This window comes from Ascidia mentula, chromosome 4 (assembly GCF_947561715.1).
Source record: "Ascidia mentula chromosome 4, kaAscMent1.1, whole genome shotgun sequence".
In the NCBI taxonomy this organism is placed as follows: Eukaryota; Metazoa; Chordata; class Ascidiacea; order Phlebobranchia; family Ascidiidae; genus Ascidia; species Ascidia mentula.
In genome coordinates this window covers 16431735-16457660 of record NC_138569.1, presented here as the reverse complement: position 1 = coordinate 16457660, position 25926 = coordinate 16431735, and the positions used below count along the sequence as shown (strand labels likewise).

General features: G+C 39.4%; 2 protein-coding genes across 3 annotated transcripts; both read right to left on the bottom strand.

The window, feature by feature from the left end:
- Positions 1-299: 299 nt before the first annotated feature.
- LOC145897500 (uncharacterized) lies at positions 300-7776 on the bottom strand. The gene is made up of 16 exons (XM_082985816.1): positions 7542-7776; positions 6889-7173; positions 6055-6321; positions 5897-5978; positions 5742-5830; positions 5257-5316; positions 5122-5176; positions 4997-5053; positions 4718-4892; positions 3697-3801; positions 3048-3181; positions 2548-2678; positions 1883-2380; positions 1355-1542; positions 1011-1201; positions 300-856 (listed from the first exon to the last, which is right to left on the bottom strand). Exons 1-16 carry the CDS (start codon positions 7588-7590, stop codon positions 772-774), a joined length of 2451 nt encoding a protein of 816 aa, XP_082841942.1. The 5' UTR covers positions 7591-7776; the 3' UTR covers positions 300-771.
- A 713-nt stretch (positions 7777-8489) lies between these two features.
- Positions 8490-24064, bottom strand: LOC145897727 (uncharacterized). Of its 2 annotated transcripts, none has more exons than XM_082986135.1 (19): positions 23891-24064; positions 23625-23783; positions 23372-23434; positions 22927-23098; positions 21289-21506; positions 20848-20899; positions 19748-19861; positions 19455-19532; positions 18748-18900; positions 16723-17934; positions 14374-14405; positions 14023-14116; positions 13274-13393; positions 12169-12348; positions 11056-11154; positions 10599-10703; positions 10292-10346; positions 10008-10127; positions 8490-9810 (listed from the first exon to the last, which is right to left on the bottom strand). In XM_082986135.1, exons 1-19 carry the CDS (start codon positions 23980-23982, stop codon positions 9770-9772), a joined length of 3159 nt encoding a protein of 1052 aa, XP_082842261.1. In that variant the 5' UTR covers positions 23983-24064; the 3' UTR covers positions 8490-9769. The 2 variants fall into 2 exon arrangements, with proteins under 2 accessions (XP_082842261.1, XP_082842260.1); XM_082986134.1 differs by having other exon boundaries at positions 10008-10134; positions 10296-10346.
- Between the last annotated feature and the right edge of the window lie 1862 nt (positions 24065-25926).

Below are 25926 nucleotides of genomic sequence, written 5' to 3'. Positions count from 1 at the left end.
CTTTATGCAAACGTCGCTCTGCCTTTTTCAACGGTTTCCTCAGTAAACTTCCTCTTAACCTATCTTTTTTTACAAGCTATTTTACAATGGATAACAGAAACGAAGGATGTTATAACTACATCGCCGTGATTTCTCCATGGCCGACTGCGCGGCCAGACAACTAGATGACGTCACACCGAAGCTACCTTATAGCATTACCCGTCAGGGAAATACGGCCCAGTGAACGTCTGTCAGAAACCGCTGGTTACCATTTGTTTAATACACAGTCACTGCATGGCAGATCGAATCAACGCTCGAAGTTCGTGTAAGGAGCCGATTTATTGACGTGCCAGGCTGCCAGCACATGCGCGAGCAAGACAAAAAGAACCAACCACCACTGCCAGAAAGCACTCCTTCGCCACCTACAGTGGAAGAGTGCACGGTGATTTTGCAAACGGTCAATGGAAAATGTCAATGCGGTAAACCATTTGATAAAAGTTCACAACACAGCACACAATGTATGAGGTCTTTCAGCAAAACGACAACACGCGAAGAGATTTTTGAAAGCACAATCCGCAGAAAAGGCAGTTGGCAATTACGCACAGGAATATTCTTCAGGATTAAGAGCGTGAAGACCAACACAACAAGGCGCCATTGTGCGCAAAGGAGCTTGACGTCGTTTCCACACAAACAACTTCTTTATTCGACGAGCGTCAGCCTCTGGCACTCAAATGATGTGAGCGCTGCTCTCTCTAGTGGTTTGCTACACGACACAGCGATTTGAGTTTGCGGTCACGTGACCTTCTTCCGTTGTTTTATTCGTTTCCGCCAGTCGTCGCTGATTGGTTCAAAGTTAGCGTTGGAAGCTGCTTTTCCGCTGTAGAAATCACGCTACGTTTAGAAAAAGCATCAAAACGAAGTGCAAAACAATACGCGTTAAGGCACGTTTTGCCTCCGGCGTAACAGGAAAACTTTCACATGGTTTACTAATGCACACGACACTGATACAAGCGTGATAATAATCATCTCACCTTTGGAATTGTTCCTCTCGCCATTTTTTAATTCGATACTTGGGATCAGACTCTTTGATTAACTCCTCCTCGCTCTCCATGATCAACCGTTTTTCCTCTTCTTCTATTTCCTTTTTTGCTTTCTGCCACTTGGCAACCATCCCCACCATCTCACGGGGTGGTTTCTTCGTAGCGCTTTTGTCTTTCTTTGTCTGCATTTAGCGACATAACAACTTTAAATATTACATTTTAGAAAAAGTTGTTCCAAAGAACTGGGACAAGATTGTTTGACTTTACGCAAAAAATTTTAATTAATACTTCATCTCTGTTATGCATCTACGTTTAACCCTCTGGACGTTGCATACCTTTTTTAACTTTTTGGTTTTTTCACTTGTTGAATCCTTGATATTTGTATGAATGCTGGAAAAAGGTGGTTCCTGTGGTTTAGTTGTAAATGTTGTTGCTCGGGCAGTAGGCAGAGGTGGAGCGGGTAGTGAACTATACTCTACCGGAGCTCTCCTTAGTTCAGCTGTAACTTGTAAGCTGGGTGTACCTCCAAATACATTTTGTATGTTGATGTAAATTGTTTGTTTTTAATACTTTTTAATACCGAAGGCAGTGATAAAAAAACTTTAAAAACCAATAAAAGTTTAATTATTGATTGTCAGACATATTGATAACAAAATTCATGTTTGTATTTGTTTGGAAATATGTCACAAATAACTATTTCAAAATAATCAGAAACCTCTAGAAGTTTTGTTTAAGTATACTTTATGTGCACATAACATGCTTTCAGTTTTAACTTTCATATAGCAATGATGGTAAAAAACAACACAACATTCATCACAGAATCAATAATGTGTATAAAAGATTCATCTCAAAGCTGTGCATACCAGTGGTGAGTGTTTCAGAACTCTCCACATCACTAATCTCCATCTCAGTCCCATCATCAACATCCGGATCACCAAGAGGAGGAGGGGGTGGTGGTGGAATGGAGTCCTCTGCATCAGCAGGAGGTGCAGGTGGAAGTGGTGGCTTAGCAATGTCATCAGTGGGTGGAGGTGGTGCTGTATCTTCTCCAGGTGGAAGAGGAACATCTGTCCTGCGGGGTGAGTTTCTGAATGAATTGTTGTATGCAGACATCCCGTATGGCTGCCCGTAGTGCATTCCATATTGGTTTGCCATGTTCCAGTATTGTTGGTAGTTGTTGAAACCAGGACAGTTCATTGCTCCAGGGCCACCTTCAGGTTTTGGGAATGTTCCTACTGGTTTCTTGTCATTCTGGCTGTGGTTCTGGGCAGTTGCTGAATCCTTGGTTTCCTTTGATTTTTCAGTTGGTGATTTCCGGCCAGATGGGTTGTCTTTGTTGTTGTCCGATTTCTTAGACGACTCTACAACAACGTACTTTACTTACACAGTGTATTAAAATGGTATCTGCAGCCAAAAACCTTCCCTTTAGATATTTCATAAAGTCCAGTTTTATTTTTCAGGTACAAGTTTGTTTTAGATAAAGGGGCTGATCCACTATTTGGGAAAAAAATAAATGTTAAACTACTACCTTTGTTTGTATCAGCTTCTTTGCTAGTATCGGACACTGAATCACCAGCTTTTTCGTCTGACACATTTTTAGGGAAGGACCACTGCACTTCTTCGGTAAGCTTGTTTTTGTAGAAGTAGCGGCTGTATTCGCTGCACAAAGACAACAAAACAAGTAAGAAACTTGTATTTAAATTCAAAAACACACCACCTGGAGACATAAGAACAATATCGGGTGGTACATTAAATTAAGTGACATACCTGAACAGCCGAGTTTCATAATTTGATAAATCTCCTGCTTCAACATTCACATCCTCCAGGAAAATGGATTTTAACATTCTGCAAGCTCTTTTTGGATACTTACACTACAGAAATCTTGCCTGACATCCCAAGTTTGCTCAGCTGAGCACTATACCTTTATCGCTGGCGAATTAACTACATGGGCACTTCCAAATTGTGTTGACATCAAGGTTGACTGTCTGACTTAGCGAGATACAAATCCAGCACAGGACCCAACCGTACCTGTCCCACTGGCACGACCACCCCTCAGGCACTGCGTTGGTTTCGTACTTCTCAAGCTGTTGTTCGGCTTGCTTTAATTTCTCCTGGTAATAATCGCTTGAAAGTTCTCCAGCTTTCCAATCAACACTTCGCACCTACATACAAGCAGTTTGATAGAATGGAGTTTCAACACATTTGAGATGCAAAAGTAACTTAACAGAACTGCAAATCATAGTATTTAAAGATGCATTACGAATCAACAATCACATGTAAATTGCTTGCTCTTGCTAAGGCAGCATACATTGAGGCAATAAATGTCTGCTGTGTCAATGGGTTTTACTTAAATACTCTGGTATGTCAAGGACGAAATGGGTTTAATAGCAAAAAACTGATACTACTGATATATGTGAAAGATATTGTACACACACACACACACACACACACACACACACACACACACACACACACACACACACACACACACACACACACACACACACACACACACACACACACACACACACACACACACACACACACACACACACACACACACACACACACACACACACACACACACACACACACACACACACACACACACACACACACACAGACACACACACACACACACACACACACACACACACAGACAAACTGCTGTTTTCACCTCAATCTCCATCAGGAGCTTGTGAAAATCGGTGAGGCTATTTTGGGAAATATCCAGAAATTGAAGCTTGCCTGTGAGGGTGGATGTCAATTCTTCTATTTCCTTCTGAAGAGCAAAAGTAAATAAATCAAAACATTTATAATTACTATGATGTACATCAGTTGCCCAGATCTTAGCTCTATAAGTAAATGCTACAGTATTATATGCTGCAAAAGTTTCATTGTGAGCACTAAAAAGGTCAGAACAAACCTCCATGACTCCAACCCAAAGTTTAAAGGAGGCTGTATAAAAAGATTCTTTAATACGCAACTCTTAATACAAAAACATAAACTAATCAATTACATGCAACACCAGCCAACACTTTATGGAGGAAAATGTTTTCAATTAACAAGGGCATTTTTACATTGTGGCTACTACCAATAAATAGATACTCATTCTTGGATGACTTGTTGTCATATGTATTTGGATCAGTATACACTAAAATTGCCAATGATGACCTGTTAACTTAATGATGTTTTTAAGCAAGTTCTCTATGTGCGATACAATAGAAAGTGAAGTAATTGCCAGGTTATTTTTGGGGTTTTCAGTTTTTTCATTTATCCAATATGTCCAAATACAACAATAAGTTGTTTTTGAGCACAAGGTTATGATTGTGATTAACTAGAAAGGTGGTTAAAAGGTTTGTCATTGTTTTTGTGAAGTAGTGGTTATTTTATTAATAATATGGGTTTGAATCAGAATTTGCCCAGCTGTAACAAATCCACATTTACTTAATCAGAATATCATCTGTTTTAAGAGACGTTTATTGTGCAAGTGAAAATCGGTATGCTGCATGTGCTTACAATATGTTGTTAAGCAAAACAATTAATCACTGTTAGAAGAATAGACACGAACCAAACAGAAAAAGTAACATATCAAAGAAAAGCCAGGTACATATATTGGTAATCTGAGACCATCTGGTTTATACTATCAAATTAAAATACAAAGTGCTCAGTAAAGAATAAACTTGGCACATATATACCTGTTGGCTGTTATCATTCATTTTACTTGTGTTGTCCTCAATCAAGGGGCTCGGGACTGGTGTTTTGCTTTCTTTCACTTGTTCTATAGGTTTGCTTGCAAAAGGCGATTGTGAACGTGACACAGCAGGTGACAAAGTACTTCCCCCAGGCAGCAACTCAGTCATGTCGTATTTGCTAAAAACGCAGTTTGTGAAAAGTAAATTTCATGTGACGAACAATTCACTTGGTCTTATTATTTTTACTGTGTGTTTAATCAACAAAACCTTCAAACTACATACCTTAGGTCATCACAAATATCCATGTCATCACTTTCATGGTCGGATTGCTTGTCAGTTCTATAGATGCAAACATCAAGTTATTGTTGGTATAATACAGATAGCAATAACTAAACCATTACACATACTTAGAACATTTGTTATCCACTTTGTCCTGCGTTGTGCTGAACAGAGATGTTTTATCTGTGAAAAAAATCATGCAAGAACACTTTAAAATAAGAAATAAAGCATATCTTTGTTTGTGCAATAACACCATTACATACCTTCTTTTAAAATGGAAGTTTCTTCAGTTTTGTCCTGTTTTGGTCGCTTTGCAGGAATCTCTGTTAAAAGTGTACTAAAATTGTGAACTGTCATACAATACAGTTTGTTGCTGATGCTGCCAGGCATATAAAAAACAACTAGTTTCTTTTTTTACCAGAAGAGCCTTACATTACCATGTCATACAATACACTTTCTCCATTGAGAATTAATAAGGTATAGGTTAAGTGGCATTCTGAAGAGAAATCAACTTATGACTTTGGTGGCTATAAACCAGGGTTGGGTTTATTCCTTGGCCTCCAAATGACACAGGAGAGGTTGACTAATTTACAAGATGCAGTAAACTTTTCAATCACATCAAAAAAAATTTTGCAACACAAAGCAAAAATTCCAAGAGAGCTGTTTGGGGATGTAAATTATGCCACGGTAATGTACACAAATCAGTACAAAACATCCGAAAATAATATAACATACAACTATGATATACCTGATGAATCCAAGGCATTGTCGAGTTCCGCATCAATATCAAATTTATCTGTCCCACTTTCAGAATGCTTTTTTAGTTTTCTTGATGCTCTGAAGCAAATTGACAATATTAACCATGTAGTAACCAGTTTGCTACTAACTAACTTAAAATAATACCTTTCAGACTGCGGAAGAGATTGCTTGGAAGATGTCTTTTTTTGTCGTTTTTCAAGTTCCCTTCTTTTTTCCTCAAGAACAGCTGAAACAATAGCATTAGTAAATACTTTGCATGCATGGCCATGTGGTTTTCTAACAAACAAAAACCATTATTCAACCTTTGAGCGATGTCCTTGAGATAAGCAAGTCTTCCTTTTTTGGGGCAGGCTTTTCAGATTTCGGTTCCTCGATTTCTTTTGTCTTGGGTTTTGTTTTCACCTCAATTGGTTGCTTGTCAACCTTTTGTGATTTATCAGCCGTTTGGCCCTCATATTGCTTCATAACATCTTCTGGTAGAGTCCAGGATACTTCATTCGTGTTTGTGTTCCAGTAATACGGATGGTTAGTGTTTTCATCAACGCATTGCTTCCATGGTCCCCAAACAACTGCAACAAATATGTTCAACTGTAATTATGGGTAAAACATGAGAATACTGTCCTGTTGCATTATTAATCACAGGGTTCGAATTAGCGGTAAAAGCACAGATCACAAAAATGTTACAACCTAAACTCCAATACTTAAATTTTACTTGCTGTTTTAAATTCATTGACTTAAAATTTGTTTCGTTAAAAAAGTTAACAATGTTGTTTGCCTTAGCACTTGTTGCTTGTATAAATGAATAGATAAAGAAAGATGGCAACGACTCCAAAAACAGTTCGCAATTTGCGAAACTGCTATTTCAAACCCTGAAGCAGTGTCTCTAAAACCCTATTGTAGGGGCTGCAGGTTTTGTGAAAAATCTTACTCTGCACACTTGCAAAGAAAAGATTTTAGGGGTTTAGATTGGGGTTTGTGTTGATTTTTAGAGCTACAATTCCTACAGTAAGGTTTTAGAGGTGCAATGTCAACAAAGCTAACAGGTTTTAAGAGGAACCATTATTAAGTTTTGCCTCCAAGCAAGTAATGTGTTATTTTCAATTAAATCGCAAATGTGTCAACTGACAGTTACATACTTTTGAAGTCCTGTGAATCCTCATCATCTGTGACCTTTTCCTTTGCTTTCACAGCAGCTGGTTCATCTTTGGTTGACCTTTTCGAAGGCGGTGGAGTATCATTTTCAAGATCATTAATTTCCTTGAGGAAGTCAGCAACTTTTGAATCAAGAGTGCTGACAGGGATAGTTTGTTCGTCATCTGAACCTTTATCTGTTTCATTTTCTATTTCATCATCACTGTCATCATAGTGTCCAAGCAGTCCTAATCCTGCGCCACCTTTGAATTTAGTTGGACGACCAAAATCTGAAAAATTGAATATAGTCAAACCTGTTGCACTACTTGTATTTATATATACATACTTCTTTTTTAAAACATTTGCCATTCATCTAGATTGTAGCCTTATTAGAAAAAATGATGCGTTTCACAATTTTATTGTCATTTTTGCTGAAATAATTGGCAAAAAAACGTCAATTTGTTTAAGCAAAATCAGCACAAACGACGCTCGCCAACATTATTTTTTCAACCCCAGAGCGAACTAGCCAATTTTTATTATCAAATATTACGTATTTGTTTATTTTTTTGCATGCATTTCTAACAAAAAGAAACAATTTATCGTCAACTTTATACTCTCTTATGAAATAAACAAAAAACTTGTCAGCAGTATGACATACTTCTGTCATCGTTGCCGGTTAATTGCAGCGTTGGTTTTCGTCTCGCCATGCTGAAGTGTTCTGACAGAAGAAAGCAATTTCATGTGACAATTTCAACTCTGCTGGGGCTGTGGTAAAGTACCGCTGAAAAGTAATCATATGTGGCAAAATTATAGTCTAAATATAAGTCTTCATGATCAGAGTTCAGAAGAAAAATTAGATGTAAATTTACAAAAAAGACGATAGTCCCACGCACATCAACTTTTCTTTGAAACAACCTTCAGCCTCATGCTCAATGAACTGTAACGAAAAAAGTTTACAAGAGGGCGTAAGAGCAGACTATTTTTACTACTTCCGTTTACACTTTCCCCATTTACGGCACATATGCATACGTCCCCACACAAAAAGGATATTTAAAAAAAATTCTGGGATTGATACTACCCCTCCTTCCCTTAGTACAAAAGAATATTTCCTTATATTTACGTGTTGGTTTTTCTTTTTTGTGGCTCAGTGTTCACAGATCCTTCTTCGCCAAAATGCCTTTATGTGTGTAGTTTACACCGTTTTGGCACGTTGCGTAGACGAAATACGGATATTCACCCAGAAGAGCAAATAACTTGGCAACAGCGCCCGACAATAATGTCACGTGGAACTTTGTCTATGTAAGGAATACATTAGAGTTTCAGAACTTTATTTGTTTGTGCCAAATTTTTAGCTTTACCTATTGTACATCGTAACGTAGAAGACATACATAACTGCTCGCTTGCCAGGGCTAGATATTCGGGTAACACGAAAATTCACTCAAACATTGTTCGGCAGCAAGAGAATGCAACAACTTAGAGTGCGCAGGTTTAAATTCTACATTATGCCGGATCAGTCTCTACTCGCTTAACCTGCTGGCACGCAGATTGTTCGGTAACCTGCATCTTCATACAATTATTCTCTGCAAACTTACAACAGTTGTCGCGGTTACATAATTTTATTCAACTTTGTTTCACGATTAAAATGCGAGTGTTGATACAACTACACTTTGTATACCGAAAACGAATCACTCGGAAGGGTGCAAGGCCAAGAAGAAGGACAGACCCATTTTGATTGGTGAACAACAGACCACCAGCAGCGAAATATTGTGTGTAAAGGAGCAGAGGCACAACGAGGGTGGGCTTGCTAGAGCTTTTTGAAACATGTACGTTGTTGCAACAGAGACGACGGCATTCTCGAATGCGTGATGCAGAATTTGAGAGCAAAGCACTCGCTGTACATCAGTTCACAAAAAGATCACTGTAGAATTTGCTGTTTTTTTTTCCGTGATTTTTCGGCACTGATTGGGTTAACACCCGTATGATCAAAGGCGGCCAATGACGAAGGGATGGAAATATGTCGAACCCAAAGACTTTCTAACACTTGTACGAAAAAAGGTCCTGCAGACAGTAATAGGCCGCTACAGACAATATAGTGCACATACGTTTTAAATGTACAAAAAGGCAATCACTTGATTATTTGCAACGGATTGTTTAAAACCAAACAAAAGCAAGGCCGGCTAAGAAACAAGTCTGTGCATTGAATTGATTGGAAAATAATTTAAAATAAACACTTTTCTTTCTGAATTTGTGGTATGTCGTTCGCTCATCCGTTATAACGAAGGTAAAAACGATACTTAGCCAATCGTTAAAAAAGAAGCCAGGTTATAAAAGAAAAAAAAGCAGAGTGCTCTGTACAGAATACGACGCAGGTTTTAAGCCACACGTGCGTTTTGGTCCCAGTCCAACCAGGCGACGAAAGTCAAACCACACGGATGTGCATGCATTTAGAAACAAAAAAACATTCACGAACGTGCCGAAACTTGAAACTTTGTTAATACTAAATTTCGGTCTATATACATGAAAAACAAGGGCGGCAGCAGCTATACGCGCAAGCAGAGAGGGGTACAATATTTGGTCTGTTTTATGAGTTAGGTCTATAACGACAGGGCACTTACGGAATGAACCACAAAATTACACATTACAGACCGTAATTCATACAGTATACTGGCCAACTGGTTGCAAATACGGTTACGAGGGCGAAATGTACAGTGCAGGCGGTCTGATGATGATTCTCGCAGCTTCAAACTGTACAAACAAGGCAAAGCAACGATACTGCATTTTGTTGATGGGCAAACGTGAGCGAGCGTTATAGTAGCGAGAGTTGAAAGGTCATTTGCAGCTGGTGTGGTTTCTATTTGTTGATTGGTCCTGCTCATATATTAAGTCCTACTCTTCATCTGACACATCGAGCTCGTCTTGGTAGCGACCTGCAGAAACAAAAATTCAATATTTTAGTTGCCTCTTTTTCTTTTTTATACAATAAGGATTAATTAGAGTAATAGACAATTTTATCTGCGCTTGAACTGCGTTTGGTATTTTTGCTTTTATGGCTGTACATTACAATACAACCGTTCATGCGGCCAGTAAGGCAAAGTGCAGCATACAGTTTGTTTACGTAACGAACCTTGGGAGCTGTCATCGTCATATGACCTTCTGCCGTCATACGATCCATCTCGATCGGAAGCACTGCTCACTGGCCTTTCATCTTCTCCGTATTGCTCTCGGCGCGATGGGGTCGACTTGGCTTGTTGCTGTGGAAGTAAGGACAACTACGTGACTTGGAATGAACCGCTAACATATTGGACAAAGGGCGTTCGCTTTATGTCGTTAATGCAATTTGGCGCAGTGGTAATAACGGCTGGTTTGAAAATCAGCACTCTAGGCCGTGTATTTCGGTGTACAAACCACTCACCTCTTGTGATTTGCTCTCCCAGCGTTGTTTTTTGTCGGACACGTCGCTGTGCTGTGGGAAATAAAGACACAATTACGTCATGCAGTTGTATTTTGGGAAAAAGTCGTGCAATTATTTTAAGAACTCAAGGTCATGTCCGCTTGACAAATAATTGCGGTAAACTTCAAAGAAACTCAATATTTCGTAATTCTCGTTGCAGGGCAATGCAGTTTTGGTGCATTTATATTTGATGAGCCTATAAGGGTGGAATGGTGCCTTTGTTCGTATGAAGTTATGTCAAGAAAGCAAATATCGGTATGTTACCAATTTCACAGATTGCTTGCTGGTGACTGTCTTTCCGCCTCCTGCAGCGGTTTGTTCGTATTTTGCACGACGACCGACCACGGCCCCCACATGAGGAACATCACTCTGCAATCACAAACAAATCACCTATTTAATGGCGACAAGTTTTTATTTGAGTTAGCCCCGAACATATCAATAGAAAACTACCAACACAGCGACTTTACACAAGTATTGAACAGACATTCCTATCAAAACTCGGTTGAAATATTTTTATACACGATGGAACTTTACAGCAAAAAAAACAATTTAAACTCAAAAGTGTTGCAGGAAGTCTTACTAACGCGCAAAAGTATGTGGTTTTTAGACGAACAAAATAGCGCGTTCCACACAACTAACTTCCATTGACGGAAATTCCAGCGGTTTGTGTCATGCCGCCAGGCAATTACTCTCAAGCTGTGCAACGAAACGTGCCACTCACCTTGGCTTTCGGCTTATCGTGAGTCTGTCCGCTCACGGCGCCCTTCTCCCATTGGTTGAGGCGGCTTGCGACGCCCGTTTTTATGGCAACCGGAGATTCCTGAAATGAGAAAACGCGGCTTTAAAGGTAAACCGAAAGCTTTTTTTAGTTTAAAGAGAACACTGTAAGATTTTTGTGAGCATTATTATCGCAAGGGATTTCACACGAAAGGGAATGATGATTTTACGACCAGTGCTGTAGAAACGGAAAATGTTGAAGCGATGTATTTTTAACACCAAACTTGGTAAATCACAATAAAATATGGACTTTAGAAACTTTTGTTTTTACAGTGATACGGTACAGTGATTGAAATCTTAACACCAACATTAACTCATGCATTAGTGCTCTGGTCTGCTCTTACAAACCAGCGAGTCGTGAGTTTAAAAGTTTTGAGAGGTACACACTGTATCTATTCGCACCCTTAGCTACTTGTAATTACACCAACTGTTGGCGCTCCCCCTAATGTTTGTACAAGAAACCAGCAATCGCCACGTCAGCCCACTGCAAAGCTTCCGATGAGAATTTTTGGCTAATGGATGGGCGACTGGCTTGACGAACTTGCCTCGGGGCGCAACGACTGTCGCATTTTACATGTCCGGGTCGCATCAACTTTGGAGTAAACAAGATTGACGTGCGGATCCTCTACGTGACAGATGTGGGTATGAAGGAAGTTACTCTCCGTATTCGGAAAACATTTTTCGGGACTTTCACCCAAGTAGGGGTTTTATTAAATCGCTTGCAAGTGTTTGGGAAAAATTTGCTTATAGGCATCGGATCACATGATCAAGTAACTAAGGGAAACACAAACGGGGGTGTGATGTCATTACTTCTGCATTTTCTGGTTGAGAATTTAAAACTACTAAAAGACTCTGACCTGGATAAGAAACTAAAAAAACTAGTCAAACAACGGCATTTGAGGAAAAACTGAATGAAAACAAAACACACGAGGAGGAAGCAAGCGGTCTACATGTGTATGCAAATCTGCAGCACGCATCCGACCCGAAGTCGTCACCGTCTAGTCCAATATCGAGATGCCATATGTTGGACCAGATGGTGTGGCAAGTAGGCACGTACCGATTTCTTTGCGGCGCCCTGCTGCTGCGAGACCTTAAGCCACAGGTTCTTGCGGCTCGAGAAGTCGGCACCCTTTACTTCTGCCACCTCCTTGGCTGCCTTCGTGGACGAACCTCCAGCACGACCAGATTCCCAGAGGTTTTTGCGGGACGAAATGCCTCCCGCTCCAATCACGTGCTCCTACAAACGGAGGAATAGCATTAGAACGAACAGACGCATAATTTTGAAATCTGCGGGAATGAGGAATGTTTGGCCCACAGGGATCACGATTACGTCATTTTTAAATTAGGAATGGAAGTTTCATGGCGGGAGTTGAAAATCTGAAATACGATCACAGCAATGATTAAAATATATCTGCGACTTTCTGTTGAAGCAAATTCTCGGTTATGAATAAATTAGCAATTTATGCTGTCTTATTTTATCATTTCGACGCTAACAAACGATGGATGCTTTACATCTTTTATTGTAGGTATTATAAACACCAAGTTACTGGGTGTTCAGGAGGTCGCCATTTACTTTGGGCAAATCCACACATACTACTTGACACACTGTTAACTTAAATTCAGTTGTTACAAGACAGAAGTGCAACAGGCAACAATAATTTGTTGCTGCAGTTAAATGCCACATCCTCATAACATAGCGGTTTGCAAAATACCACCCACGCGTGATGCATGTTTTTTAATAATCTCGGTTACATCACAAGCGACCGAACCAAACCTATTTGTCAAACAAACGAGCCGGTGTCGATACAATGGAGCAAGCGTGGGTTCGAATTAAGGAGTTGGTTTACATGTGGGCATTGTGACGCGACAGTCACCCCGTATGACGTAAAACACATGGATTGTTACGCAGGAATGTGGACCCCACCAAGCAGTTGTGTCACCCCGTTAAATTGTTCGGACTTAGTTGACTGGGTTTGTATAGTGGCGGAAGTACAGCACACGAGTTTAAACGAGTCGACATGTGGCCCAGTTGCTGGCGCAAGAACTAAAAACACAGAACAAACGCATCGGCAGAAACCGGAAGTGCACTAAATCAACCACAAACAAACCGTTGTGACGTAACAAACAAGTATCATAAAAATACATGCTTGAGAAAAACAAACCTTGCGGACGGACTTCTCTGCACTATGAACCTCTCCACGTTCCCACTTGTTACGTCGGTCGGTGACGTCATGACCGATTTTGCCGCCAGGCGCCGCGGATGATGGAGTCCTTTTGGCCTCCTGTGGGAGAGATAAAAGTGTCTGGTGGATACGTAAGGGAAATAGCATTGAAGGAATTGACACAGCCACAGGGCGATGGCATTTAACTATTGAATAGGTGATACGTCATTAAAAGTTTGCGTTTGAATTTGTCGTGACGAGTTTTGAACACGTTTCGACAAGTAACAGACGGGTGCTAAGCGTGGTCATCGGCAGTTTTAACGTCTTGGCGCGAAGTTCAAGTAGCGACCTGTAATTAAATGTTCATACATGCAAGTTCCACTGCAGCGCTGCGATTAAAAGCGTGCTGAAAACCATACAAGTGAGTTTTTCTTTTTGCTGAGAGCACCATCATAACTCTAACTACATTTTCTAGTGCATATAATATAAGTTGACCAATCTGACCACAACAATATAATATATCAATATTTCTATATATATGAATATATATATACATAAACTTAGGTCATTTGCATGTAGTCATGTGTTACATCTACACAACAACATAATGCTTATAGATTGACCCGGCGCTTGTTACAAGGTGACACCCACACCTACAGCATTATGAAAACCTCTATATGATTGGCATACATTTCAGGTGACGACCTCTCTTGATGCAAATATGCGAGCACAGAGCATTCAAAGCGTACCTGCTTCTTTGCTTGTTTGGTGTACTTTTCCAAGCGACTGTCAAGACCTTCGGCACGTGCCACTTTTGTGTCGTTCACTGCGCTATGCTTCGGCCTACGCACAATGCATGAACCATAGATAAACTTTTGAACCAACACCAACGCGTATTTACATTTCAAAGTTTTATAGGTCATTGACGGGTTGCCATTATTTATTTATTTATTTATAAGAACAATTGGCCCGCAAGAAAACACATCTATTGAAAATTATCTAAAGGGTAAAAGATTTAAAATTATACAAATGCAGACAGCTCGGAAGGAATATAAGACTACTTGTGTCCAATAGGCAAATTTCCAGTTCAAAATACTTACGTTTCGGTGAGGTGCTTATTCAGCTGCTCGACCTGCCAACAAATTCAAAAAATCAGTTTTTTACAAGACCAACTTTGTTTATGTAACCGGAAGGTTGCCAAGCTGTAACCACACTCGGTATGTTTTATTTTATTTAAAATCTTAACAAATACCAGCATCTTTAAACCATTACAACAGACATCGGGTGTGGTGCACAGCTTGGCGAATTGCGTCCAATAAATTACCCAGTTAATACTGCAAGAAATATAGGGTACGTTTAACATTCACAGCACATTCCCACACACACACACGAGGGTGAGTTGAGTTAACAGGTTTGAAAAGTCGGATTACTACAGGAGACATTCACAAGCCAAGCCCAGCAGGTTAAGTAGCGCCATACATGCCACGCCCCAGAACTGTCGCACTCATTGAAATTTCACCCACTGCGTGAGCGATGATTACGGCACCATGCATGGATTAAAACACATTCCCGGTAGTTAAACATCGAAACGTGTTATGCCAGAATCTCGTCGGGGACCTTCGCTTTGCAGTATCGCTGTGTTGGCGACAAACCAATGCAAAAATGGGTTTGATTGTGTGTAAGACGTGAAAATGGTCCATGTGTATCGTTTGTATGTGATGGGATCAAAAAAAATACAACATATTTAGCACTAAGAATGGCTGTTGAGGAGTACACAATTCCAAAGACTCTAGACAACACAACAAGCGGCCTGAGAAAGACAAACCTCGACGAAACCGCGCAGTCAATAGAGAGTGTGCAATGCGTCGAACCGCATTACTACGGTCGGGTGAACACAGTGAAAAGCAAAGGGTCGCTTTCGTACGCATGCCCACGTCAATCTTTGAGTGTCGGCGTACGAACGTTGCTTGAGGTGCGCCACAAGACAAAGCGGCCACAAGCACTTCAGGCTACAGCCATGTATGGAAATGCGGAGAAAGATGGAATTGTTGTGAGCAAGAGGCAATGAGGCCACACTAAACAACACGCTGGGATCAAAAGCCCACGGGCAATGGATGTCATGCAAACAAGACTTATCTAATGCGGTAACGGCTTAGGGCTGAGCTCGCTCGCCGCTTTGACCAACTCGCGGCAAGCTTCAAAACAAGCAAACGCTTTGAATTCAGAGGAAACGTGACACTGGATGTTGGCTTCCTTGCAATTGACGCCTTCCGAACAGTCGCACAAGTTCTAAGCTCTTAAGATTCAGATTCATTTGAACATTCATGCATGATTGGAACTGATTGGAAGATTTTCTAACTTTTCAGTTTTGCCCAGTCTGTAATTTAACTATGATCTATCATTATATCGGCCCCAAGTATTAAGATTTACACTTGTTCAACAATGAAACTCATGCCAGCCTGAGCATGCCAAGATAATAAGATCATGCCAAACATGCTCATGCATTTTCTAGGCAAAAAATAATGGAAGAAACTGATACAGGGATCCAGAACAGTTACAAATTAAATCGGTCCTGACAGAACACATTTTTGTGACACGAACAATGACCCAAACCAAAATCAACCCTATTTACCTTACAAGGTATCAAATTTCACCAAACCTATTAACTGCTAACTTGCATCAAACAAACTTTTAGCATGCCAAAAAAATCAATTTTAAATAAAAGCTATCAAATATCATCTTTTGTACCACTAAGGAAGTTAACATTAATGAATGTGTATCGAACATCCTAATCAAATGAAGGAAACCAAAAACGTGCACTTGGAATGTACATTAGTGATGCCTGGAAAGAAAAAGTGTATGTAACAAGTGTTTGTGCATTACTATTGTCATTAAATGTACTTTTTGAATTCATCCATAATTGTAGTGTTGTATAAAAGGTGAATGTTTGCTTTTGTTTTGACCTTGTATTACTTAATGTTAAGTATCGCCCTATTGAAATACGGATGCTAAATTAATGTTATGCCTTTTCAGTTGTGCATGATGGCAGTAATTATGATAAAAAGACATGCAACATCAATTAGTTTGCAATTCCAGATAAATTATTCTGGCGACCCATGCACAGCAGACAACTGTTATTGGAATAGTTGGATAAATCTGACATCAAATGGCCATTAATTGCCCAGCTTTAATGGTATGTTAAACATAAAAATGCATGTCTGCCCAAACATGCTTCCATGCTCATTTATCGCACGGGAATAAAGCATTGTTAATTTTCCTAAACAGCCTTCCTTGCGAATTGATCCAAATTGGACAAACCATGCTGCAGTAAAGGTAGTAGAAAAAGTACACCATGCAAAAAAGTATTAGAAGTTAACTGGGTAGTAACTATAGGGGCACAAATTATTTGTAGGTATGAGATTGCTATTCCCTAATTATACTGCACCAACCCTTTCATCAGAGAGGTCACTGTCTTGTGTGGTGTCAGGCTGAGAAAGAGATTTCTTGGTTTCATCACAAATTGACTGGTCAGTTTTACTGATCATATCAACGGATATGGGTTTTTCTTCTGGTTCAGTGTCTGTATTTAATACCACATCAACATCAGTCCTTTCTGTGGGTTGTGCTAAAGGAATGTCGAGGCAGCTATTCATCTCAACCTTGTCATCCTCAACAGGAAGCTTGTGGTTGGATGTAGCTGTATCACAAGAAGTCTCTTCTGCGTCAACATTCACCTGGAGGATAGTTGGTTTCTTTGGGATATCGGGTTTTCTTCTTCGGCGTGTGTTGCTTGATTTAACTTGAACTGTAGCAACTGACACAGATACTTCCTTAACAGTGTGTGATTTTGAGCATTTGTTCTCCTTTTGTGTAACGCCAATATTTTCAACATCAATCTTGATAGTGTCAATAATGTTTTCTTTTTCAATTATGACATTGCTCTCCATTTCATCGGAAGTCTTGACAATTTCATGTGATTGAAGGTGTTCTATTTGCAGGTTATTGTTGTTTAAATTTCTATTGGCTGTCTGGCGGTTTGGTGAAATACTTTTTTCTGATCTAATGACACTCCTCGGCCTGTCATTGGAAATTGGCAGCAACACTTTGGCAACCTCATTTGGTTTAGGTGGTTTGGAGGCTTTGACAGCTGGACGTGCATTTTCTGTGTTCTCTTCTTTGATTGCAGAAAACACTTTGGCCCTGTCCTTGATACTGGCCCGCTTTGACAATGATGAACTTTTAGCAGGGGAAGAGGTTTTAGTTTTGTTCTCATCAGGCTTGTCTTCCAAAAAGTTCAGCAACTCATTTCCACTGCAAGAAGCTTTTTTGGTCTCCAGCTCAGAAAGAAAATCATAGAGATCATCTGCTTGTTTTTCCATTGCATCAAGAGAGCGCCTTGTGCGATTTTTCCTAGCTACAGGACGACTGGGATGGTAGGACAATTCCTTGTCACTGGTTCCATCAGTAACTTTTAAACCGCTTTGCTTATAATCACTTAGTCTAATTCTTGTGCTCTGAGTTCTGCGGGGCACAGCTGGTGGCCTTGATTTAGGACTTCCTTCCATTTCTTTGCTTTTATCGACAGAAGTTAAACTGCCACTGTTCGACAGCTCACTGTCAACTGAGGAATCGCTGTCTCGATTTGTGAGTGAATCAACGCTCTGCAAACAAAGTAAAGATATAAATGATGGCCCTAACCTACACATACCTGTTTTATGTGCATGCCTACACATGTTATCTCAGACCTGTGTCTGAACTGTGACAGCATTTAACGACAGCCAATGACAACGTACACCTTGACAACAACACCATGCTCTCACAAAGCGGCGACATCTGCAACTGAGTCAAAAAGGCCAAAAAAACTAAAACAGGAAGTAGTTGATGTCCATAACATGTCAGCTCTGACTTCATTGAGCAAACATAGCATGTCAACGTACCAACACTGCCCGCCGCATGTCGCAGAGATACTGCGATATCAAAGTGGCAATGATAGTTTGCCTGCACTGCCTTTAAATGCCAAGTAGTTTTCCTGTTACATCCCAGGAAACGGCTCATGCTCGAGACGCATGGGGTCCATTGAAAAAAGTGCATGCTGCGTCATTTAAACGTCATGGCAGCATGAAACTAATGGTAACGCTGGTCAGAAAGTAATTAATCGCTGTTCGCCAATAAATGTGATGTGATTGTATGAATTTAGGGTTGTAGGTGCTGCTTTTATCACTTGAATTTTAATAAAAAATGCTTTGTTTGTGGCATTTTACATGAACATAATTAAAAAGTTAAATCTGTCAAATATACAAACAACCAAACAGCGACAACTGCAAAAACTCTTCCGGTCCTTGACTTCCAGCACAACACTGTTTAGAAGCAACCCCACATATATCCCATCAGAACAAAACATGCAAGCACAACATCCTTAAAACACCGTTTTTGAAATTTATGCAAAACACACTTTAACTGCCATGCAAAAAAACCTTGGACACGAGTGGAGAGGTAAGGACTTTAGGACTGAGAGGACCAGCAACCTCCTCTTCGGACTGGGAAAGCTTTTTTCTGAACTCCTTTCTCTTCTCTTCGGCTTCTGCACGTCGCCGTTCTCTGTCTTCCTTTTCCTTCTGCAATCGCTCCTACAATTTTTTAAAAACAATATTAAAATATATTTTTGGTGGTATTTAAACATGCAGGTCCCTATCATTTATAAATTTAATTGTGCCTGAAAAACATACACAATAAAACATTTAGAAATAGTTGGAATTAGGAACACTATTGATAGTTTATAAATTCTATTCATCAGTATGTTTCAAAATGGAACAAAGAAAACAAAACCAGTAGTTTTATCTGAAACAATTTTACCCTTGGGGTGGGTCAAGGGTTTTATAAATTTTTTGTTTTTGTTTAGAATTTATGAGAAATGGTGACAAAAGTTTTATGAGAAATTCTCCAACATAAAAAGTTTCCTACATCAAAACATTGAATGAACAATAATGTATCTAAGTTCGCCTGCTTTGCAAACAATAGTATGCCAGGCAATGTTGTTAGGTTAGTGTAATTTTTAAAAATCCCTGCATTGAAGTGGCAGATATATGGTACAATGAGACCCATAGGACAGTTGTGTTGATGTAAGTAATCTCAAGAGTTATTCAGCAATAACTAAATTTACAACCAGGCCACAACGCCTTACTTGGTATTCTGCTTCACGCTTGGCTGCCTCCTCTTTTTCTCTCTGCTCCTCTTCAAGTCTCTTCTGTTCTCTTACTCTCTGCAAACAAAATTACAGGAGACTGTTAGAGTGATAAGCCACCTTTAAGGCAACAGTCAACAGGCAAAGAAAAGGAAACAGTTTACTGATATGTTATCCATCCCAATAATAAAACCATAAGATATAAATAATTCCACACATTGTATGGGAAAACATTTATGGGCAAAAAATGAGGATAGAGTTCATATTTTATACAACTGCACAATGCTACTTACTTTCCTTTCTTCAAGTTGTTGAAGTCTTTGGCTTCTCTCATCTGCTGTCTCATCAGAATCATCTTTTGGTTGATATCGATGTTTGTCCGACATTTCCCTTTTGAGTTTTAGCTCCTGCTCAATAAAAAACTTGTATATTAATCATGTATACCATTGTTACAATCACAAGTATACCATTGTAAGTGTAAAAAATGTGTTTATTACCATAATTTTACAAATACCAAGACTGTTGTGACCTCTTGTCAACAAGACTTCAGAAGAAAAGAAATTGTGAAAAAGAGAAGATATTGGAGAATGAAAGAGAAAAGTTTCTGCAAAGAAAGGTGTACTTTATTTAATACATTCATACAAGGGAGTGTAATTCAATGTGCTTTTAATTTCTGTAAACACCAGCGATCAGTTTGACAATTTGCATTTATGATGAGCAAAACATGTAATTTTGATCTCTTGCACAATCTAGTGGATACTGCACATGCATATTTGCATCATAACAATGCATTAACAAGGCAAATTGATGTGCCAGTTACTTATAGGCAGGGCGTCGTTTTTTATTGCGTGTCGGACATCTTGAGAAAAATGGTTGTGCGTGTCGAATAGTAAAAATGTCGTATCTGGTAACTAAAGCATGAGAACAACCATATTTAGATTACATGATTCTTGTACTTACTTTGTACATGTTGGCATAATGACAAAACAATCAAAAACCATGCATGTTGTAGAGGCTGCTATGTCTCTTTTTGATTGAACGAAAAATAGTACTTGTTTTGTAACAATGCCATGTGTTCGGTAACAATGCACTATGTTTGGAAACAATGGTCAGTTTAACGTGCTTATTCGCTGAACTTAAAGCATGTGCTGGCTGGTTTTGCATGGATTTGGTCCAAAAATTTATTGCGGTTGCGTTTATTTAGCCATCTAAACAGTCAAATTTATCTTGGGTGGGGATCCCAAACGATGATGCCAAGTTTTCAACACTACGTAACCGTTCAGTTAAATGCTGTTGTTTGATAGTGACGCGAAATACAAATTTCAAAAAAATTAAACGACGAAAAAGGCATAAATCAACACCCTGCTTATAAGTAATGTTGCAAAATACTTACATCAAGCTTTTGTTTCACCTCATCCACTTCATTATCTTCATCGTGATGGTCTCTGCACATAACACATTGCCATTTTTTAGAATCAATTCACCAACAATAATACACAGGCATGAACAGTCCCTAAAACATGTTAATGAATTAATCAAATCAGGTTCATGGTGGTAAAAGGTCCTCCAATTTCAAAAGTGCCAAATTTCTTAAATTTACCATAACAGTATTATTTAGCATAAATCCTACGTCATAATAGACATATGTAAACCAAAAAAATCCTTTCCAAATAGGCCGCAGAATTTCCTATGACAGGATTTTCACACATAGACAAAAATTTCACATAAAAAACTGCAGTTAATTAAACCAATGTAAAGGATCACACACTTAATGTGAAAAGACACTCAGACTGGTATATCATCAAAGCATTAAAATAAGAATTTTTAAACTTACGGTTTGCTTTTTACAGTAACAGTTGTAACAGAGCTTTTGTATGTCTGTTTGATTTCAACTTCTGGCTCAGGTTCTTCTACTTCTTCTTCTTCTTCCTCTTCTTCAGGTTCTTCTTCCTCTGCCCCATCATCTTCATTTACTCCATTGTGAAGATCTTCTGCCTCTTCTTCTTCTTCAGCTTCCTCATTTTGCTGATCAGGTTCTTCATAGTGCCCATTCTAACAGAAATTTAATATTATTCCAATGTAAATGTACATGTTATATTTGAGACACACTACTTCAAGCAAAAATGATGTTTTCTGTCACAGTTGACAGAATCATACGCTTGAACTAGGGATGGGCAATATAGAATAACACACTATTCTAGAACATTCTAGAATAGTTAAATCGAATCCAGAATACTGAATCCTATACTGTTTTTGTTTTAGCTTGTACACTGAAGCACAATAAACATATAAAAATTTTTTACATGACTCCAACAACAAAGCACAATCAAAGAAAAAATATATTGCACTGTAATGTATCTAGGCTTTCTATGTGCTTGCCTGCCAAACGACAACGTAATTTTGTGGCTGTCAAACCTGCACATCACAACCGCAGCAGAAGATTGACGAAAAAAGATAAGCACCATATTTACTCGATAGTAAGCAGCAGCTTATAAAGATGTTTAACCTACCGTTTGTGATGCTTACAATACAGGGCGGCTTGCATTATTTAATGTCGCGATGATATTTTGTCTACGGTTTTGAGTTTTAATGAAATTCATCTTTAACTCGCTCTGCCGTATCAATACGTTTTTTATCAAACACAGTTGTCAGTGTACCTGACCATTTTAAACAACAGATTTGTTGACAATTATAGTAGGGCACCAAAGTTTGCCTTTAACATAAACGTGCGGCTTGCATTCAAGTGCAGCTTAAATTATTTTTTTAACACCGTCGCATGTGCAAATATGGAAAGTTACCGTACATAGAAGGTAAATAACGCAACCCATTATTCGGTTTGAAGACAATTTGGATTCGGATAGTTTAAGATTCGAATCCTCCGGATTCACTATTCTGAATTGCCCATCCCTAGCTGGAACATTGTGTAATAATGATGAATGTACTGAACAGTTTACAGCTCGAAACTTGAAAAGGTATATTATACATACAAAACTTTGTATGGATTCATTGTTACTAAAAATCCTATTTTGTCCAAGTACATTTAAACTAAAAAAAACTGGTAAGAATTTTTTCATCGGAAAGGGGTTGAAGCCACACAAATAAACATTTAACTAGTATTCTAACAAAAGTTAATTGCACTTTAGGCAAATATAGCACATATGTGCCAGTTGTTTTACATCACCCAAGCTTCACATCAATCTTTTTTCCACAGCAACACATTTTTAATTTCTTCTCTATTTTATGTTTTTGAAAGTGAAAGTGTGGGCAGCACTATGTCCATGAATTTGTAGTAAAATACCATTTTATGCAATGACAGGCCTGGGGCAATAAAATTAAAACGTTTATTGTTACTATAACATTGGTGTTCTACTTCTCTATTGGTCCAATAAATCCATGTAAACATCATGTCAACAACATTAATTACACAAATCAGCACAACTAAATGGGAATGAATTCCAATTTTTCAATATACCTGCTGTGTAATTGTGTATTCCTGTACAACTTCAGTTGTCTCTGTGGTGACTTCATCCCCATTGTAGTCGTCATGGGACTCCACCTCTTTAGTAATCACAGTGCTTGAGGTGTATGTTGTGGTTGGCACATGAGCTTCAGTTATCTCTCGCTCGGACTCTTCTCGAAGACGCCTAGAAAGTTAAATACAAGTTCACACTTGTATTCACTGTCACTGCATGTAGCTGACTTTAACATCAAGTTTGATTTATTTCGGCTCAAAATTCGCAACAACGCAAACTGATTTACCTCTTTTGTTGATCACTTTTAACAGATTTCATGTTACTGGCTTTTAGATCAACCTGAGAAGTTCGTTTACAAACAGGCAACTTTTTTGATCAAACCTTTCTGGTGAGGGCAAGGCTGTACTGTACGTTAGGCAAGTAAAACTGTAGCGGGCCTCTTACCGTCTCTCTTCTCTGCGTCTTTCACGCTCCAGTCTTGATTCTTCCTCATCTTTCAATTGCTTCCTGCAATTCAACACTGAATTACATACTCGTGTATAATCTCAATGCATATACTTACAAACAAAAAATGTTGCACATATTATGTAGCAAAACTTTTTACATTATATAATATATACATTATGGAGTTACTACAAAATATTTTTATAAGCAATACAAAGGAGTTCAGTTTACACACAATGCAAAATTAACATACTCAAGCTCCTCTCGTTCCTTCCTTCGCCTTTCTTCTCGTTCACGTCTGCGTCGCTGTCTTTCCTTTTCAAAGTCATCTTCTTCATCCATTTGTGCATTGTCACGGGAATATCTTGAAGTTGTGTTAGAGGAGGCCACATCGTCTGTCTTCTTGACCAATCTACACCAATTACAAGTTATTTATAGAACATAAAGCATGGTAATTTATTGATTTCATTACATGATGTATGCTTGTAAAACATGACAGACAAAGTCCATGCATGTTACCTGTCTGCTTCAGCAAGAAGTTCCTGTCTCTTTTTTCTTCTCATTTCACGTCTCTGCTCCCAAGAAACCGAGTCGTCCATTACATCAGTCATGATTGTGGTTTACTATCTTAACTGACCTAAAGGGGCTTTATTGTCTACTATCCTCAATTTATGCCAGCCTCATTTACATCCAGGGCCTGAAAAACAGCCACGGCTTAATGCGAGGAGTCTTAACAAATGCAAACAGTTCGTGCAAACAATGAACACGCTTCACGCGAATATTGCTTTAACTTTCGGGCAACTGGGCGGGCCCATAAGAAACTTGTTCAATTGTCTCCAGTCAGCAGCGGTGACGCTACTGCTCTGCCGCTGCGTCTCGAGTGTCTCGAACGATGCCAGCGCCAACCGCCCGCGGTTGTCCGCCACTATTAACAACGCTACAAGGCCGCATAGAACTGGGCTACGCTTGTAAACTTGTGACGTATACGAAAGCAAACACGGCGCAACATGAAAAGGCCAGGTTTTGCCTTCGTTTCGCTCTGCTGCACAGGTTACGTGTGGCGAGCACTTGTGTAACATGAGAGTCAGAAACAAGCGGTGCAACGGGCAAGTGGCCGTTTTGCGGTATTTAAAGTCACTTGTATATCAATTAGGCTTGGTAACCGCTGTTGTTCTGCACGTTATGAACTCATGTAAGCGCGCAGTTGGCTGTTTGTGCGCGTTGCTAAATACGTTGCACCTAAACGTGATTTCCTACTTGCGCACAACTGCTTAAAGCGCTTCGCAATCGAAGTGCTAGGCGCGACCGGAAATGTCGCACATTTCTCTTTTAGGCACAGCCAAGTTTAACACACAGTTCTGATACACAAACAGAAACATGTAGGCCTAGAACATGTTGGTTGGCACTTTTACATAATCGTCATCAAATTCCGATATTTTTGCGTTATTTCAAAATCCAGAGTGGTGGCATAGGAATATCGAAACAAGTCTGCACACTTCCAAAACAGTAGTTTGAAACGTTAAAATAAAAACTCCACTGTATTTCTTTCTGGACTAATGGGCCGCAGTTTCAACCCGAGGGATTTGGAGAAATTTGTGGCTTCGAGACATAACGTTATGGACCTCCAACCGCAGTTTCCTGTCTTGACTTCGTAACGACATCGTTAATCAAAACTATGGGCATGCTCGCCTAAATGGACCCTGTCGTGATATTCCGTGAATCACTAATTGCAGTCATGCACACAACATCTCATCCTTACCAAATCTGTGAAGAAATTTACCCTCAAATAAAATCAGGTTAACTTCTCTTCTGGTAAATATTGCGGAAGCTGAAGCAGCGCTTGAAGCACTTCTAGTAATATTTCAAAACAATCACAGGCCAAACCTCCTGTACCGTACGCACGCTTAACATGCGTGTCTCATTTCCTTTCAGCCCACCTCCGGTCTTATCTTGATTATCCCTTCCATAACATAACTCTAGTAGGCTACAATGTAAAATGCACTGCACTGCCAAGACAACTAATCTGTTCTTGTACACAGCACGCGTTCATTGTTACTCTTCAATTGGGCAATTACTTGAAGGTCCAACAACTGCGAAACTGCTTACATTACTCGAACAACTTGTAGGCTATTACCGCATGTAATGCAGCCTGTTTGTTTTCCTGCTGCAACGCCGTGCTTCACATGTCAATTAATGCACGTCACAGCACGATGGATAAGAGTACAAGATTCCGGATGCTTCATTGCATACACTATAGCGTTACACTAAGCTTTTTAACACAAAACAACCTGACTACACAAAATATTCGGCACAGTCGAGAAGCCTCAAAAGAAACTGGAACACTGGAAGCATTTTTTCTGGATGTGTAATTCGAGGTCATTCAACCATTCTGCCACAAAATTACGTCACCGCCTTAAGTTCGTTCGCAGATAATCGATTTCCGCACTCAGTTGACACAATATCGATCATGAACTAATTTATGCCTGGCGCTAAATTTTGATGCCCACACGCCAACACAACAGTAAACTTTTGCAGCACACCTCTCAGCACAAAAT